At 40.7% G+C, this 18,720-nt stretch overlaps 1 protein-coding gene across 1 annotated transcript in view; it reads left to right on the top strand.

Moving 5' to 3' along the window:
• PPP2R3A (protein phosphatase 2 regulatory subunit B''alpha) overlaps positions 1-18,720 on the top strand; it is a 315,656-nt gene that overhangs the window by 180,037 nt on the left and 116,899 nt on the right. The window contains exon 4 of the mRNA XM_089671953.1: positions 4,180-6,751. Within this exon, the coding sequence (XP_089528079.1) occupies positions 4,778-6,751 (1,974 nt within the window). The 5' untranslated portion in view covers positions 4,180-4,777. The remainder of the gene's footprint in view (positions 1-4,179; positions 6,752-18,720) is intronic.

The following is an 18,720-nucleotide window of genomic DNA, read 5'->3' as shown; positions in this document are numbered from 1 at the left end:
TTTTACTACTGGACATGATGGTTATCACTTTTAAAAAATGTCAAGATCTCCAAAACATTGGTAAGCTGACCAATTATTCTCGCTTAGTGAGAAAAGGAAGGAAAGGTGTTAACTGCATCAGTCCATAGGGCAGGTCACACAAGTAATGGCAGCAGAAGATATGCAGATTTTAGGTGGACCAATCTACTACATAACTGTTGGTAAATTTCACTAATTGAACAAATCAAATCCGTTAAAGCCAAGTTCTAGGCAAATAAAAATGTATCCCTTTTCCCAAGGCTTAAGCGAGCCATTAACCATTGGAGTGGGGAAACAGCCTCCCAGCAAGGTATCATTTTTTATTTGTCCCGAGTTGTGCTTTAACTAAAATGTGAGGGTATGGCCAGCCTAAAATTTAAGGTGGGGATTCAACCCAGTAGAAACCCAAATTTCAGCTTTAAAAAATGCATTAAAACTTAAAATGTGTGTGTGGTATTGACATTGAAGAAGCCAGTTCAAGAAAATGATTAAGAAATGCTAGGAGGCTGTGTCTCTGTTACATGCTAACAGCATTTCCAAATGTTTATCTTATAATTTGTTGCTAGCGGTTAGAAAGCTCTCAGTCAGGATTTTCTTTTTTAAACTTGAAATGATTTCAGAGTAAATAAAAGTGATGGTATTTATCCTGTGAGCAAATCTAAAGTGGCCAGCGTCCTGCAGTTATTTCAGCTGTTTGTCTGCTCAGTGTGTGTGCTGATCTGAGCAAGAAGTGATTTAAAGCACCCTTGTGGACTGCTGATATGGGCAGGTCAGTATTCCAAGGGGGAGGACTGGTCACCTGTCCACACAGAGTATTGCACACATGTAAGTTGTCATTCATAAATAGCAGTCCGCACAAGTTATATAGTGTGTTAGGTGATCCTACTCATTGTAAAGTTGACTTTAAAGGGCAGTTAGATGTCCAGGCCAGCTGAAGATTTTATTTATGTATTTTACAGGCTAACCCAACCACGTATGTTCATGCCGGTGGAAGCAGATGAAGATGTGTGGCCAAGCATCTACCTCTAACAATAGCATGTGTTGAAAGTTAATGGTGGCAGTTGGCTTACATTATTCAACAAAAATATTCTGTATTTCCTTCATAATCAATTTGCCAGGGGAGATTGGTGTGGGCTCTTGGTGCTAGAAGGTGTGACTATTGTGGCTGAAAAGGACTAGGAGGTTCACCTATGAAAATTGTAATTTTTTTTTTTTTTAAATCCAGGACTGCTTAACTTTGGTTTATTGCCATTTTCTTGTTCCACTTATTAAATAAGACAGCATATGTGTTTCTTTGTTTTGTTATGGGTTTTTTTTGTTTCATTGGAGTGGGGAAGGGTCTGAACCCTGTCAGGTTTTTATTGGTATCCAAGGCTCTGTTAGAGAGATTTGTAGGATTATAGCCCCAGCGCATGAGGCTCCTGCATTTAGGTGTGGGCAGAAGGCATAGGTGTATTGTCCAACCCTGCTGTTGGCAGCTTGTCATAGCCTGAGTGGCTGACGGCTGTTGCACCTAGTGGTATTTGAATTTATGGCAGTGTACACCCAGGGACAAATGCAGAGCACAAGTGTTCTAAGCATTCATCATGGGCGTTTACTGCTAAACTTTAGTATCGCTAGGTGCAGCTGTCAGCATCTCAGAGTTTTCAGGCTGCCGCCATCAGAACTGGATGGTCCACCTGTGCCATCCACCAGCTCCTAAACGAAAGAGTCTCGTGCACCGAGGCTAAACACCCAGTGTGCACAAGGCTCAACTCTCCAACAAAAATAGAAATGTGTTTCTTTAGTAAAGGACAAAGCTCCTCTGTTTTTTTTCTTCTTTGTCCTTGTTACAGATTTTCCATTGCTTTCATTTTGGTCAAACTGTTGTCAGCAAGAATTGAGAATGAATGAAGTGAGACTGAATCTCTCCAACCAATAGCCGTAAAAATTCAGCACAGGTTCTAATCCTTCCACATCCTATCCAAAAATAGAAAAAATGTTTTGGCCTGACATACACTTTAACCACTTCTTGACTGCGCTATAGCCGAACGATGGCTACAGCGAGGTTTTCCATTTATAAGAGTGCGTCATATGTCCTCCCAAAATGCGCCCCTAGCGTCGCACACCTGGTATTCTCTGTGATTGCTGTGTCTTCTGGACACAGCTGATCACTTGACATGGTAAAAGGCCAATCACAGCGGCCTTTTACCACATGATAAGCTGTGTCCAATCACAGCGGATCCCCAAGTAAATCGACTTGCTGGTTATCGGCAGTGCTTTCCTCACGCTGTCACAGTGTCACAGTGGCAACTGTCAAAGCAGAAATCTCTACTGATAATCAGGGCACTGATTATTAGTGCTGCCCAACAGTGCTGGCAATCTGTGTCCATCAGTGCCCATTTTTGCCGCCTACCAGTGGGTCATATCAGTGCAGCCTGATCGGTGCTTTCTCATCAATGCCCACCAGTGCCATCTCATCAGTGCAGCCTATCAGTGCAATCCTATTCGTGCAGCCTTATCAATGCACATCAGTGAAGGAGAAAAATTATCTGTTTGCAAAATTTTATAATAGAAACAAAAACTTTTTTTGTTTTTTTTCAAAATTTCTGGTCTTTTTTAGTTTATAAAGCCAAAAATAAAAAACCAGTGATGATTACATACCACCAAAAGAAAGCTCTATTTGTGTGGAAAAAAATGATAGAAATTTCATATGGGTACAGTGTTGCATGGCCGCGCAATTGTCATTCAAAGTGCGACAGTGCTGAAAGGTGAAAATTGGCCTGGGTAGAAAGGGGGTGGAAGTGCCCTGTAGGCAAGTGGTTAAAGAATAATTCCAGACATTGGCATGTTATACATAGGGCTTGTTCACACTTGACTAAATTTCTAACTCTTCAAAAAATGCCCCTATAGCCTTCGTATGGGTGTTAGACAGGCGTTAATGAGCTTCAGTATGGGCACTTTACAAGCATTAAAAACGTTCACCAAATGGCCTTTGCGTGGTTTTGAGGTGTTTTATAAGCGTTAAAACTGCACCACGAATACCTATAATAAACTCTAATGGTATTAATGTGCCTCAAACGCCTGCCAACACATTTGTGGAGCATCGCCATAGACTTTGAAATGGGAGACGTTTAAAGGTTTTCAAAACATGACGCTAACACTTCATGTTTTGATGAACAGCACTGTGTACTGCCCATAATAACATTTGGATAGGCGTTTGAGGAGCATTAAAAACGCCCCTCAAATGCTGCTTTCAATGCAAGTGTGACTTAGGCCATAGTTACATTAGTACAGCTTGGACCAATGTACTGTATCTATGTATATCACATACCTGGCTGATGTTGCTGTAAGCTGGAAATCACTGGAGTAGACATTGCTACTTCATTGATCCCTGCTTGCTTTCAGGTCCAATGCCAAACAGATCTGCTCTCCATTATTATGAAGATGTTGGTTGCTCGGCGCGAGCACCATTCAGAGAATTCTTTACGTTTGCAAAGCATTCTCTGATTGAATAAAGTGGAGAGGTGGGTCAGCAACGTCACACTCTCCACCTCATCCAATCAGAAAAGCTTTGCATTCATTCAAAAGATGCAAATCATTCTCTGAATGTCGCCCGTGGCTGAATGTATTCCAGATGCATCAGGCCAGCCACACAGCACAGGACCCAGAAGCAAGTGGAGATTATTGGAGTAGTGGTGTTAAGCTAGGCATGACAGACTGGTGTTTTTGCACCCCGTGGCCCTTGGTGTGCTTATGTTTCAGCATTGTAAGGCCTCTTGCACATGGTACTCATGTTTGAGCATCAGCATTTCTGGATGTAATTTCAGGATTTTGTTTTGCATGTATTTGTGTGTATGTGCATTTGTGCGCACAATTCATTCCTAGTCAAAATCCATTAAAATTTATGCTCATAAGTGCGTACCTGCGCAAATTACTGACCAGGAACGCAAATTTTTTTTTTTTAACTCAAGAATATACAGTGCTGTTTACGCACCTGTGTAAACAATGGGCTGCATTTATATCCTTTAAAAAAAATGCTGTACTGAGCTTTTTTAAGCTGTAGTGTGCACGAGGCTTAAATGCATCAGAACTCATGTTGCAATATGATGCACTGTATGTTATTGTGGTTATTTTTCTGCAGTTTTCTGTATTTAATATTTTTCTTCTTTTCCTTCCCAGGTAGTTATGCTAAACTTCTGACAAGCTGCGCTGAAGTCTCTCTCCTCTATAACTGTGTTTTAAGAAGAGAAATCACTGTTTGGATTATTTCTATAAACGTTCAAGTTTTTTATTTAGGTGCTGCAATGTTTTTACAAAGAAGCTTTTATATCTTCACCGGGGGCCCCGTGTGGTTACACGTAAAGACAAATGAAATAAGATGCTGTGTTTTACAGTTTTCCGATAAGATACAAAGATAAACTAGAACATCTTTCATCCTCCATCTCATCAACCTTGACTGGAAACTGACACCACCCGCTGGCTTACTCTGTGAATTGTTGCCTTGGCAGGTCTATTTATTCTCCATGAGCGCATGCGTTTTCATTCTGCACTTCTGTTTTTAATATTTTTGATTCATACCTGTGGGCCGTGACTGGTTTATCAGCTTGAAGATTTTAGAAAAGCACATTTATAAAACTTCATCACTTTTCTTACCTGATAAGGTTCATAAACTGTTACACGGATTATTTTTTGATAATTGAGTACTTAAACTACAGAATGGGTGAAAACTGTTAAATCTGACTTTCTATTTACGCCTATTTATTTATTTATTTTCCTCATGGCGGCACCTTACAAGGTGGTTGTGAGTAAAATCACATGTTACAATAATGTTGTGTTGGACAATCGACTGCAGAATGTAGTTCATTATTGCCCTGGTGCTTGCCAGGCTCATAGATTTGGAGTTCAGTGTCTGGTGGCCCATCACACTGTGTGTTCAGAACTTCTAAAAGCTCCGGAGACAACTTTGAACCATAGTGGGGATGTTACAAATAAAACCGGAGAAAGTGTGGTATGTGGTGAGGACTACACTCACTTAAACCCTCGGGTTAAAAAAGCCTCTACCATTCAGAGTACCAGCAGCCTGAAGGACATAACGGGTGAAGCCATAAATCTTGCCAGTGGAAAAGCCAAGGAATTTTCTTTTGAAAAGCTAAAGAATGCTCCAAACCAGCATGTCAACCTCAGAAAAGGGCGAAAAGTCCGTCCTGAGTCATTTGGTAGAAGGTCAGCTGACTATGACTTTATATTTGGTCAGCTTGGCAACAATGAGAACTGCCCTCCCCTTGGTTTGTTACAGGCATCGGAGGATAAAACATTATTGCCACATGGTACATCATCTTTGGAACAGAGCATTAACACCATGGCCACATTATATCTTCAAGAACTGTCGGAAGAAAATCTTATAAACCATATCCTGAAAAAGCACAAACTTGATGGTTCTGGATCTGGAGAAGACATAAAAATGTGCCTGGACATTCTACTCAAATGTTCTGAGGATCTAAAAAAATGTACCAATATAATCAAACAGTGCATTAAAAATAGATCGGTAGGAGGGAACAGCAGTAATATGGGGGATGGAAAAGGTGCTGACCATTTTCCAAATCCTGAAATTATTTATATGAATGTCATGGCAAGACTATCATCCTATCTGAAAAAGCTTCCCTTTGAAGTAGAACAAGGACGAACTGAACCTAGTGATCTCGCTGAACTTGTAAAAAGCCTAAATAGTTTACAGCAGCATCCATTTTCACCAATATATGGTCATGAACAGCCTCCTAAATATGAAGATGTTGTTCAGTCACCTCCTTCACTAAAAGCCATTTCTTCATCTTCTAGTGAAAAACAAGATCCAATGCCACAAAGCACCAATTCCAATGAAGGCTCAGTAAAAAACATTTCAGATGTTGCCCCTCCACTGCCTGCAAAAACGTGGCAAAGAGGCAACAGACAAATTCAGGCAAATTCTTTAAAAAATTATTCTTCCTCTTCTCAGCAAACCATGCCCCCAACACAGCCACATTCTGTGGAAAAACTGCCCCGGAGTTCAGCTGAAAAACTTTTTATTGAAGAAGATTCAGATTTCCAAACTGCTGTTGGTTACCAAAAAAGGTCACCAAGTGCACCAAATTTACCAGCATTGTCAGAGAGCAGACGCTGGTCAAGTGAAAGTCAGCTTTCTCAGAAAACAGCTGATGCGCAGCATCCCATAGAGATGATTTCGAAGTTGTCTAGCAGTTCATCTTATTCTCCTTCTAGTAATGGGAATACTAAAGCAGTCATACCCCAGTATAAAGGCAACACAGGCATGCCACCTAAAGTAGGTAGAAGCAATGATCATGAGGAAATTGACAAGCTACTTTTAGACTTGGAACGTTTTTCTCAGAAAATTGAGAACACCTTAAAAAACCCACCACTTTCCTCAACGTCTCCCTCTAGAGTGCAACTATCAGCCCCTAGTGAGGAGCACAATTTGCAATCCGCTTCATCATCACAGGACAAAGGAGCTTCTACAAATAAATCAGAGGATGATGACAACCTTTTGTCACGTATTTTGGGCAGCATTGAGGACTTTGCCCAGGAGCTTGTAGACTGGCGGTCAGGTAGAGGAACCCTGTCAAAACAAAAGGAAGTAATGCAAATTCTTCAAGAAACCATTATACCTCAGAGCCCATTGCCCTCCCCAAGTAACCAAACCCAAGTCAAAGACTCTGGGCCCACTTTGTCAATTCGGCAGACACCTGAGGTAGTAAAGGTAAGGGTTAACCTTTGTCACATGCCTGTGAACTGTGTTGAATTATTGTGTATGCTGTTGCACCATAAAGCAATGTTAACATTACCTTATAGTAAAATGCGAGATATATAAAACTGCAAACTTTTAAAAGATTTTAGACAAAAAAGGGGCACTTATTCTGAACCCCTTCTAAAATATATTACTGTTGTTTGTTGATGGTCTTATAATAAGAAATCTTGTGATTTGCATTGATTATCAGGCTCCATGCACATTGGGCATTTTAATAACGTTGGCTGTGTAAAGTCACGTTAAAAACATGAGTTTTTCAGCATTTTTAGCGTTTTTGCATTAGCATTTTGCTGCATTTTTTTCACGGTTGTGTTTTTAGCGGGGTTTTTTTGGCTCAAAAAAGGTCCAAAAACGCCGGTTTGCTGCGTTTTTACCATGTTTTTCAGCATTAGAGCATTTTTTCAGCTAAATTCATCTACAAACCCACTAGTTCTGGGGGTTTTTTTCCAGCCAAAAAACGCTGCTTAGTCTATGTGTGCATGGAGACATAGGATAACATGCTAGGAAGTTTACTGGCTGTAGAAAAAAATGCAAAAAGCCAAAAACAGCAGCTGTAAAAACGCGCAGTGTGTATGAGGACTTACAGTTCACAAGCTCTGGGTAATGTCATTTGTTCCACTGACCATTTGAGCTTTATGGTGGACACTGAATAGTGCAAATTACAATGTTCTCCTAAATTATTATTTTTTTATTTTTTTTTTGGTATTCCAAAATAGTGTTTTAGGTCTCATGTACACTGGGCATGAAATTTGCTGCCTTTGATGCATTTGTTTTTTTTTGTTTGTTTTTTTTTCAGCCTCTAGACGCAACCCTGTTAGCCTGTGTGCCCATGCACATTTAGGCTTTAACAGGCATATTTCAGGAGGAGTGTTTACAGGCTGAAAGGAGAGGAGTTTTTGAGAGGAGCTTTTGGGCAGGAAAAGTGCTTGATGCACATAAATGTGGCGTTTAGGCGCATTTTCAAGTGTAAATTGATATAAATAGAATTATTCTAGTGAGCAGAGGAAAGTGTTTTGGGGAAAAAATGATTGTAAACACGTGTGCAATATGCTCCATTACGCATGTTTTTTATGCCGTTTTTTTTTTTTTTTTCTGGCATTTGTTCAGACGCCTAGTGTGTATGAAGCCGTAATCCTTTTTCTATGTAGACTTCGTAAAACATAACTGTATTTGTGCGCAGTATTGTATTTGTGGCGTGTAATAGTGTCATTCTGTTTTTATTCTACGTGTGAGAGGTAGCTTGGTCATTTGAGTATTTCTGATGTAAAGCTTTGTTCTGATGCCATCTCTGATAGATGTCCTAAATAGCTGAAACACTAACTAACCTATACATAAATTAATGAGTGAATAAGTACGATTTTTTTTTTTTTTAGTTACATCTCATACACATAGCACAGAATATTCCCTGAGTAATAATGAGACATCATTTGTGTGCAAGTTGGCCCACGAGGTGTCAAGCCAGTACTAAGTAATTATATTATACTGTCATTAATTACATGTCTAATACACATCCGGATGAGGTTTGAGTGAATGTAATCCTTGAATTACCTGCTAGAAGGAAACTGCAGAGTGCAGATGAGGAACTGATAAATCTTTCCAAAAAAAGACAAATGAATAGCTTGTTTTTGTGCACTTTTTCTCAAAATGTAGTGATCTGTAAAGGAATGAAAAGCCTTTTCTAAGGCAAAAACTTTATGCATATGTGCAAATACTTGAAATGATATATATGAAAGGCCATTTGCAGATTAATAATCTCTGCAGTAAGCCTACATTTTATGATCCAGGCTTTCCTATGTTGCTTGCTCAGCTGTACCAGAATATGAATAAGTGACTCAGTCTCCCAGGTAACTCTAATGCATGTTACAATTACAGACTGCAGGTTTTTCTTTATTTCTATCAGTACACAGAGATAAGGGAGATGATGGTTTCCAGTAGAGGTGCACATCATTAATTTTATGGTTTACATTTAACTCTCTTATACATTAGGACTATGTTTATATGACTTACAATATCAACTTGTGTTCTGTGGGCCATTGTGGATATCCATCCTTAGTCTTCTACGCATTAGTGTGAGTGTTTGTAGTTGTGTTTAGGCTACTGTTCATTTAGGCGTTTTTGTTATGCTAAACATTTATAGCTGAAGTCTGATGACATTGTTCTCATAGATATTAATTGACTGCAAAGTCACTGAGTGCCTGTTCCTGATCAAGGATGGTTTTGTGGCTCATTAATGAATTTTCCAGATGTGGGCCTTCATCCAAGAAGAAGTTGCAAGTTTAGAACTGAGTTCTAAACTTACTTTATTGAGTTTACTTTGTTACCTTGCAAAGAGCAACAATATGCCATAGGAAATCCTGATTACACACTCTGGTCAGCTGCTGTGTAGAATAGGAATATGAAGTTTCACTGGTAAAGAAAGTCGTAATTGGGCAATAACACCAAATTACAAAATCATAATAGGATAATATATGTTGCTTTTTAACAAATCCGGAGCATTGCCACAGCTTCTAATTTGAAGATCTGAAAATGTTTAGTGCAATAATATAAAAGCACAGTGTATGTGCTGGTCTTGGCCTTACTGATTTTATAGAATTTCCAGACATTTGCGGTACTTATTACGGTTTTATTTATTTTGTTACCAACACAATTACTCTAAGTGCAGGCCATTTTGCCTCTGGGGGAAAAAGTGTCCGTGAGTTTTCCTAACCTTAAACTATCCCATTGAATTATTAAAATAGGAAGAATGCCCCCTGTATAGTGTTGGTCAGAATGCTACCCTTACAGAAGGCTAAAATGTTCATTGGTTTCATGCATTAGGTTCTGCCAAGTGGAATTATGCACTAACCATGAAATGGGAGGTCAATTAGCCACAGCTCAAGGATCTACTAACAACCTCTGAAAGAACCCTAAGGTTTCATGGAGCCCTCATTGAGAATTCCTGCCCTAGTGCTCAAAATTGTTTTAGCACTTACAGTGCCTTGAAAAAGTATTCATACCCCTTGACATTTTCCACATTTTTTAATGTTACAACCAAAAACATAAATTTATTTTATTGGGATTTTATGTGATAGACTAACACAAAGTGGCACATAATTTTAAAGTGGAAGGAAAATGATAAAGTTTTTCAAAATTTTTTACAAATAAATATGTGAAAAGTGTGGTGTGCATTTATATTCAGCCCCTCCGAGTCAATACTTTGTAGAATCACTTTTCACTGCAAATACAGCTGCATTTCTTTTTGGGGATGTCTCTACCAGCTTTGCACATCTAGAGAGGGACATTTTTGCCCATTCTTCTTTGCAAAATAGCTCAAGTTCTGTCAGATTGAATGGAGAGCGTCTGAACAGCAACTTTCAAGTCTTGCTACAGATTCTCAATTGGAATTAGGTCTGGACTTTGACTGGGTCATTCGAACACATGAATATACTTTGATATGAACCATTCCATTGTAGCTCTGGCTGTATGTTGTCCTGCTGGAAGGTGAACCTCCACCCCAGTCTCAAGTCTTTTGCAGACTCTAACAGGTTTTCTTCTAAGATTGCCTTGTATTTGGCTCCATCCATCTTCCTATCAACTCTGACCAGCTTCCCTGTTCGTGCTGAAGAAAAGCATCCCCACACCATGATGCCACCACCATGTTTCATGGTGGGGATGGTGTGTTCAGGGTGATCTGCAATGTTAGTTTTTCTCCACACAGAGTTTTACTTTTAGGCCAAAAAGTTACATTTTGGTCTCATCTGACCAGAGCACCTCTTTCACATGTTTGCTGCGTTCCCCACATGGCTTCTCTCAAACTTCAAATGGGACTTCTCATGGCGTTCTTCTTGCCACTCTTCTGTAAAGGCCAGATTTGTGGAGTGCACGACTAATTGTTGTCCTGTGGACAGATTCTTCCACCTGAGCTGTGGTTCTCTGCAGCTCCAGAGTTCTATTTTCAGATGATGGATTGAACAGTGCTGCGTGAGCTTGGGATATTTTTTTTTTATAACGTAACCCTGCTTTAAACTTCTCCACAACTTTATCCCTGACCTGTCTGGTGTGTTCCTTGGCCTTCATGATGCTGTTTGTTCACTAATGTTCTCTTAACAAACCTCTGAGGGTTTCACAGAACAGCTGTATTTATAGGTGAAACTCGAAAAATTAGAATATCATGCAAAAGTTCATTTATTTCAGTAATGCAACTTAAAAGGTGAAACTAATATATGAGATAGACTCATTACATGCAAAGCAAGATAGTTCAAGCCGTGATTTGTCATAATTGTGATGATTATGACTTACAGCTCATGAAAACCCCAAATCCACAATCTCAGAAAATTTTAATATTGTGAAAAGGTGCAATATTCTAGGTTCAAAGTGTCCCACTCTAATCAGCTAATTAAGCCATAACACATGCAAAGGGTTCCTGAGCCTTTAAATGGCCTCTCAGTCTGGTTCAGTAGGAATCAATATCATGGAAAAGACTGCTGACCTGGTAGTTGTGCAGAAAACCATCATTTACACCCTCCATAAGGAGGGAAAGCCTCAAAAGGTAATTGCAAAAGAAGTTGGATGTTCCCAAAGTGCTGTATCAAAGAACATTAATAGAAAGTTATGTGGAAGGCAAAAGTGTGGAAGAAAAAGGTGCACAAACACCAGGGATGACAGCAGCCTGGAGAGGATTGTCAGGAAAAGGCCATTGAAAAGTGTTGGGGACTTTCACAAGGAGTGGACTGAGGCTGGAGTCAGTGCATCAAGAGCCACCACACACAGACAGATCCTGGACATGGGCTTCAAATGTCGTATTCCTCTTGTCAAGCCTCTCCTGAACAACAACAACAACGTCAGAAGCGTCTGTCAGGAATGGACTTGCCAATAATGGTGGGACTCACCTGCCTTGTGGGCTGCAGTACCAGGGCTGGCCAGCGGGTGCTCTCAGCAATCAGAGACTCAACCCTGCAGTCAGCCAAACACCTGAGGCTGATTGCAGGTGTATTTAAGGGATGGCCAGACCTGCAGTCTGGGCCTTGGTGTGTGTTTTTCCATGGGCCCCTGTATCCTGTTACCTGCATTCCTGTTCCTGTTCCTGCCTGACTGACTCGTTGCCGACCCTGACCTCTGCTGACTTCTCCTGTTTGATCCCTGGCTTGTGACCCCGACCATTCTCTGCCTGACCCCTGTACCTACCTGCCCGTTAGTTGCTGTACCCGGCTCGTGACCTGACTACTCTCTGCCTGCTCCTCCTGTTCTTACCTGCCCGATTGTTATTGACCCAGCCTGCCTGACTACGCTTGCATTGTATGTATTGTTATCTGTGGGTGGTTTGGTTTGGTTCGTTTGCACTGTGTTTATGTTTTAGTATTGCACTGCGTTTTGTATTGTTAGTATCTGAAGCCTGCGTTTCCCTGCGTCAGTTCACATACCTCTGGTCATACCCGGAGCCCTGACAGCGTCTTACCTGGGCTAAACAAAAACAGACCTGGTCTGTTGCTCAGTGGTCCAAAGTCCTCTTTTCTGATGAGAGCAAGTTTTGCATCTCATTTGGAAACCAAGGACCCAGAGTATGGAGGAAGAATGGAGAGGCACACACTGCAAGATGCTTGAAGTCCAGTGTGAAGTTTCCACAGTCTGTGTTGATTTGGGGAGCCATGTGATCTGCTGGTGTTGGTCCACTGTGCTTCATTAAGTCCAGGGTCAAAGCAGCCGTCTACCAGGAGATTTTGGAGCACTTCATGCTTCCTTCCACAGACAAGCTTTATGGGATGCTGACTTCATTTTTCAGCAGGACTTGGCACCTACCCACACTGCCAAATGCACCAAAACCTGGTTCAATAACCGTGGGATTACTGTGCTTGATTGGCCAGCAAACTCGCCTGACCTGAACCCCATAGAGAATCTATGGGGCATTGCCAAGAGAAAGATAAGAGACATGAGACTGAATAATGCAGAAGAGCTGAAGGCCGCTATTGAAGCATCCTGGTCTTCCATAACACCTCAGCAGTGCCACAGGCTGATAGCTTCCATGCCACGCCGCATTGAGGCAGTAATTGCTGCAAAAGGGGCCCAAATTAAGTACTGAGTACATATGCATGCTTATACCTTTCAGAGGTCCGATATTGTTCTATGTGCAATCCTTTTTTTATTGACTGCATGTAATATTCTAATTTTCTGAGATTGTGGATTTTGGGTTTTCATGAGCTGTAATCCATAATCATCACAATTATGACAAATCACGGCTTGAACTATCTTGCTTTGCATGTAATGAGTCTATCTCATATATTAGTTTCACCTTTTAAGTTGCATTACTGAAATCAATGAACTTTTGAACGATATTCTAATATTTTAAGTTTCACCTGTATACTGAGGTTAAGTTGCACACAGGTGGACTCTATTTACTATTTAAGTGACTTCTGAAGGCAATTGGTTCCTCTAGATTTTAGTTAGGGGTATCAGAGTAAAGGGGGCTGAATACAAATGCACACCATATTTTTCAGATATTTATTTGTAAAAAATTTTGAAAAACATTGATCATTTTCCTTGCACTTCACAATTATGTGCCGCTTTGTGTTGGTTTATCACATAAAAGTACAATAAAATACATTTACTGTACATTTTTGGTTGTAACATGACAAAATGTGGAAAATGTCAAGGGGTATGAACTTTTTTAAGGTGCTGTAACTCAACCCCTAGGAGGAATTTCTACAATGATGCTGTTTTACACAACCCTCCCTGTCAATTGGCACAGCCTTGTCTAGCAGGACAAAAAGACTGGACAGTTAAAAATTAAGCATGAGTCTGATGCTCTGTATGAATGTCCATTTTTAGCACGAGTACAGCTGATTGGCTCCTGGTGCCATTTTTCAGTCTCCCTTTCACAGCTCTGTTTTCAGAGAATTGCAAGAGGCTGCAAGGCATGTTCAGGTACTCACTGCTTTTATTTAAAATAATACATTTAAAGCTGAATTCCAGGTATGGATTCCTTTGAATAGTTACATCAGTCCATCTTGGATCAATGAAGTTATGCATGTTCCATACCTAACCGATCTCTGTGGAACCTGGAGGTCACTGTAATGAGCACCACCACTACTACAGTGATTGCCCTTCAGCACAGGACCTGGAAGCTGGATGTTATCGCTGTAGTAGTGGTGCCTTCTTGGTGACTTCCAGCTTCCACAGGGATTGACCGGGCATGGAGCAAGCAGTAGCTACATTGGTCCAAGCTGGACCAATATAACAATGCAAAATACCTGGAATTCAGCTTTTAAAGATGAATGTGATGTAACTGAAGCTAACCAAATCCTAATGCTGCCTAAAACCCCCTTTGCAATCTTTTGTGGCTGTCCATGTCAGGAGATAGCAGCCCCACACAGAACAGTAACAGCGCCAATATCCCATCACTGGAAATGTAGACCATGAAATATCTTTTCAGAAAATTGATAGTAAAATGTATTCATATCTCCACAAATAGTGAGAGATAAGTTGGCAATCCAAAAAAGGGTGTGTGGTCTAACTGAAGATTTTATTTTATTTTTGTTATACCTAGGAAGGGTGCTTTGATTACAGTCCATATCAAGCCTTCAGTTAGAAATGTTAGCATGTGTGGCTGGAGCTAAAATATTATATTTGTCTACTCCATAAAATGTTATATTTTTGGAGGGTATTCAGAGAAATGCTCAGCAGTCATCCATCTCTATCAGTGAAAGCAGTTTTCTGCACTATTTGATTGATTGCAGGCTATCTGGCAGGAAAAAGGTTTAATTATGGGCTGGCATCCTTCCTTTAGGGAATAAGTTACGATGCTAAAGGAAAACTCCTAAATTATACATTTCAGTACAAATTTGGGCAAAACATGCATGTGCTGTGCATGATTTAATGAGTCATTTGGAGTTTATATGCCTATTTCAAACTTTATTGGCAAGCAGTGTCTGGAAGGAGGCAGCAGTGGTTAATGACCATAAGCTCTGGTTAAAAAAAGGGAAAAAAAATCTATTCAAGCATGTATTCTTAACCCAGAAAGTCCCTTCTTTTGCTCTCCAAATTTTTTTTTTCTTTAGTTTTGTTGTGATTCATTTTAGAGGGCAGCTACATTTCTCTATGGTCCCACTGTATGTAAGAACATAGCCACCCTGTCTTGCTAATTCCTGAAATGGACTAGGGACTATTGCCTATGGAATTTGTAGTGTGCATAGGAGCAGTGCGGTGTACAACTTAGGTGTACTGCTTGTGGCAAATGGATGGAGGTGACCATACTTTTCACTAACCCAGTTACGTTACACAGCATTTTCATCACTCTTTGCAATGCAATAGAACATGGATAACTTACAGTTCTGCCTCCCCCAGGTATTCTGGCTGTGCAGTAGATATGGGAATTTAATATAAAAATACATTTATATACTTATACTAACAGTAATTAAAATTCTTGTAATAATAACATATAACTAAAGGTAAACCCTTATTTTTTTAAATTTTAGTTAAGAGGAATTAGAACACCTATAAGGTTTTTATTGCTGTCTGTAACCCCGTTGAGAGAGTCACCCTCTCTATTTGTCCTGTTTACCTTTATCATCAAAAGTGAAAGTAAAAGAAAACCCCAAATATTGGGTTGTCCCCAGAAAAGTAATAGGTAATAGAGGGGAAATGTTCCAATTGGGACACTAGTTCTGGTAACCTGGGGTCCCCAAAGAATTCCCTTAGTTTGCAGGGTTTTACTCTCGCTTTCTGTTTGGTACAGAAAATGAAGGGAAATCACAATGGGACACAGATGGCGAAAAATAAACTGACAGGGGTTATAACCCTCCCTTACTCCAAAATGAAAAAAAAAACACATTAAATGGTAGCCTCTCCTTTCTGTCCAATTTAATATTCAAAGCAAACCCATCCATCAATGTCTCCATGCTTTATTTTGTTGAGAAACCAATCTGAAAATCACTCCCCACCATTTCTAGAGTAAGTGCTGATGTAGCATATGCTCCCTGGAATCCATTTGCTCTTAGCTCAGGCAAGCAGGCAATAAGGTGTTCTTAGCTGAGAAAGCCCCTCCTCCCAATGGAAGAAAAAAAAATGCCCATGAAGACTGCTGGGATGTATGACATCCCAGCCTCTGGCCTAGGCCATAAAACAGGAAGCAACTGAAGAAATTAAAAAAAAAATAAAATTCTTAAATATAATATATTTTCTTATCTATTTACTAATTCTAGCAGCATAAGGATTAAAAATAGTTAATGGTCATTGAGAGTTTAGTTCCGCTTTAACCTTTTGACTATCTACTTTAAAGGGATTTTTAACTTTAAAGACTAACACACATACCCCTCAACACTGTTACTGCAGAAACCTATTTTCCTGGGTATTATAACTTGTTGCCTATGGTAGCCCTTAAGGGCTCATAGGCTGCAAGTCAGACAAATAGGAGGCTTTGTGTGACAGCGTGGCTCTGGCTATATGCAGACTGTGGTGCTGAATGAGGTTTCTCAATGTGTTTGCTCAGCAGGAGATGTGGAATTCTCTCCATACTAAACAAACACTCAAGCTTTTTAACCTCTTGAGTTTTCTGGATGAACAAATGGAAACATACTGAAGCTCATTGTGGATGCTTCAGGATTTAATATGTAATTTGTAAAGTGATTCATGGTAGGGATAGAAAAAACAACCAACAGTTCTAGGGCACTTCAGCAAAACTGAACCTTAGTCTTAAATGTGTTTTTGTAATTTTACCTATGGATTACTATTTCCCTATTGAACTTTTAACGTTTCTATGACAATTATGCCAATTTCCATAGCACTTAGGTTTTCGTGTTGTCGTTCTTCTAACTCCTGTTGTTTGTGTTCCTTCTGCCAGTGATGGATGGGTTGCTTCGTCCTGGTGTGGCATAGATGATCGTACCCTAAACTGTGGGTTGGGGCCAAAACTGGATTAAAGATAGGTTTTGATGGGTTACCATATGACGATGTAATAAACAGCCTAGTTTGGCCACACTTTGTTTCAAACCATTTACTGTGATCTGAAACGTAGCTTATAAACAATGCAGTCGCTGTATTATTTCTATTTTGTTTGATTCCATTGGATAATATGTAGTAAAAAAGGTCCACTTAAGCCAACCTAAACATTACAATGCAGAATTATAAAGAGGCATAACTTTGAATTCTACTGAAACTCCTATATGGTATTGCAATACAGTGTGTATTTCAGGTACCATTTAGATATGCAGCACATCACTTTGGTGGATCACACCTTTGGGAGGATCATGGCAGACCTGCCAGGTTAGGTTTTGAAGCATTGCCTCCCCTACTTAATTCCAGCAGGTTGTCAGTGAATATATAGGGCAGATTTTGATCATCGGCTAATCTGTCCGATGATCCCCAGCTGATCAGAGCAAGCAGATGAAAGATCCATGTGTGCTCAATTTATGCAGAGCAGACATGGACAGAGCCCGCTGTGCTCTATGGGTGGCCGGAAGTAAACAGACTACGCTTTCCATTTACACTCTACTGCCCTGCAATCCGATCCTCCTAGACAGAGGACGACAGATCTCCTTCAGTTTTTTCTTTTAGCGGACCTGAAGTAGGAGATCAAGCCCAGACTGGCCACAGGGCACACCAGGCGCTTACCTGGTGGGCCAGGCTGTATGTCCTAACAAGCAGAGCTGTCTTTAACGTGGCAAAATGTTTTCGTAGCCTGGTCATTTAGGCACTCGGGCACTGCCCGAGGACCCGGGTTTGTAGATGGCCCCATGTCCTCCCATCCCCGGCTCCTCCGCCTCTCACACTGTGATCGGTACACCTACACATTTCCTTGTAGACAGAGGACAAGGCAGAGTCAGGGGAGCCTTGTCTGCTAGAGGGAATGTTCACCCCAGCAGGGGCTTCTGCTGGCCGGGTCTCTGGTACTGAAGCAGGTGGTGAGGATAATGGTGGGCTAAGGAGCAAAGTCATCTGGTAGAGGCGCTGGACAGTTAAAAGGAAGCCGATGTCATTGTATTATTATAGAGGAAGGCGGGTTATGAGAAGATTGTGTCGTGTGAGCTCAGCCAGGGGAATGTCATGTCTTTTTACAGTGCTATGTGTAATCAGTGGGCTGCACTGCCACATAGGTTGTCCGTGCTTAAAGTGATTCTAAAGCCTTATTTTTTTTTATGTAAAAAAAAAAAAAATAACAAACATGTCTATACTTCCCTGCCGTGTGCAGTGGTTTTGCACAGAGCAGCCAGGATCCTCTTCTTCTTAGGTCCCCTGCAGGCTCTCCTGGCCCCTCCCACCTGCAGGTGCCCCCGCAGCAGGCAGCTTACTATGGGGGCACCCGCTGCGCTGTGTGTCCATTCACACACGGAGTAATGGCTGGGCCTTGCCCCCTCTCACTTCTCATTGGCTCCTGCTTCTGTCTCAGCCATTGAGAAGAGGAATTCTCGGGACAGCCGAAATTACAGTTCACAGCGCTGTATCGAGAGGGAGCTTAGGTGAGTATTGGGGGGGCTGGGGGGATTCTGCACACAAAAGGTTCTTTACCTTCATGCATAGATTGTATGAAGGTAAAAAACCTTGAGCCTTTAGAACAACTGTAAAATAAGGGATATGTCACACATACTGTGTGCTATATTATAACATAACAATAATAATATAACACATAAGGCAAGTTGACGAGCAATAATGATTTACAGTAACCTCTAGCAGCCAATCCGTTAGCAGTAATGCTGTTGCTGTAACCTCTAGCAACCAATCACTGAGCGGTAATGATGTGCTGTAACTTCTAGCAGCCAATCACGGTGTGGTAATGATAAGCTATAGCAACCAATCAGTAAGCGCTAATGATGGGCAGTAACGTCTAGCAACTAGAGATGAGCGAATTATTCAAAAATTCGGTTCGGCTGATTCGCCAAATTCGCTTCGAGCCGAATATATTCGCTGCGAATTTAACTTATAAAAAGGGTGTTTCTAGGCTTCAGAGAGCCTTT

The sequence above is a fragment of the Staurois parvus genome, unplaced genomic scaffold, assembly GCF_062004578.1.
Source record: "Staurois parvus isolate SC_StPar_1 unplaced genomic scaffold, SC_StPar_1.0 ptg000116l, whole genome shotgun sequence".
NCBI classification, from domain to species: Eukaryota; Metazoa; Chordata; class Amphibia; order Anura; family Ranidae; genus Staurois; species Staurois parvus.
This window is presented reverse-complemented; position numbering and strand designations above follow the sequence as displayed.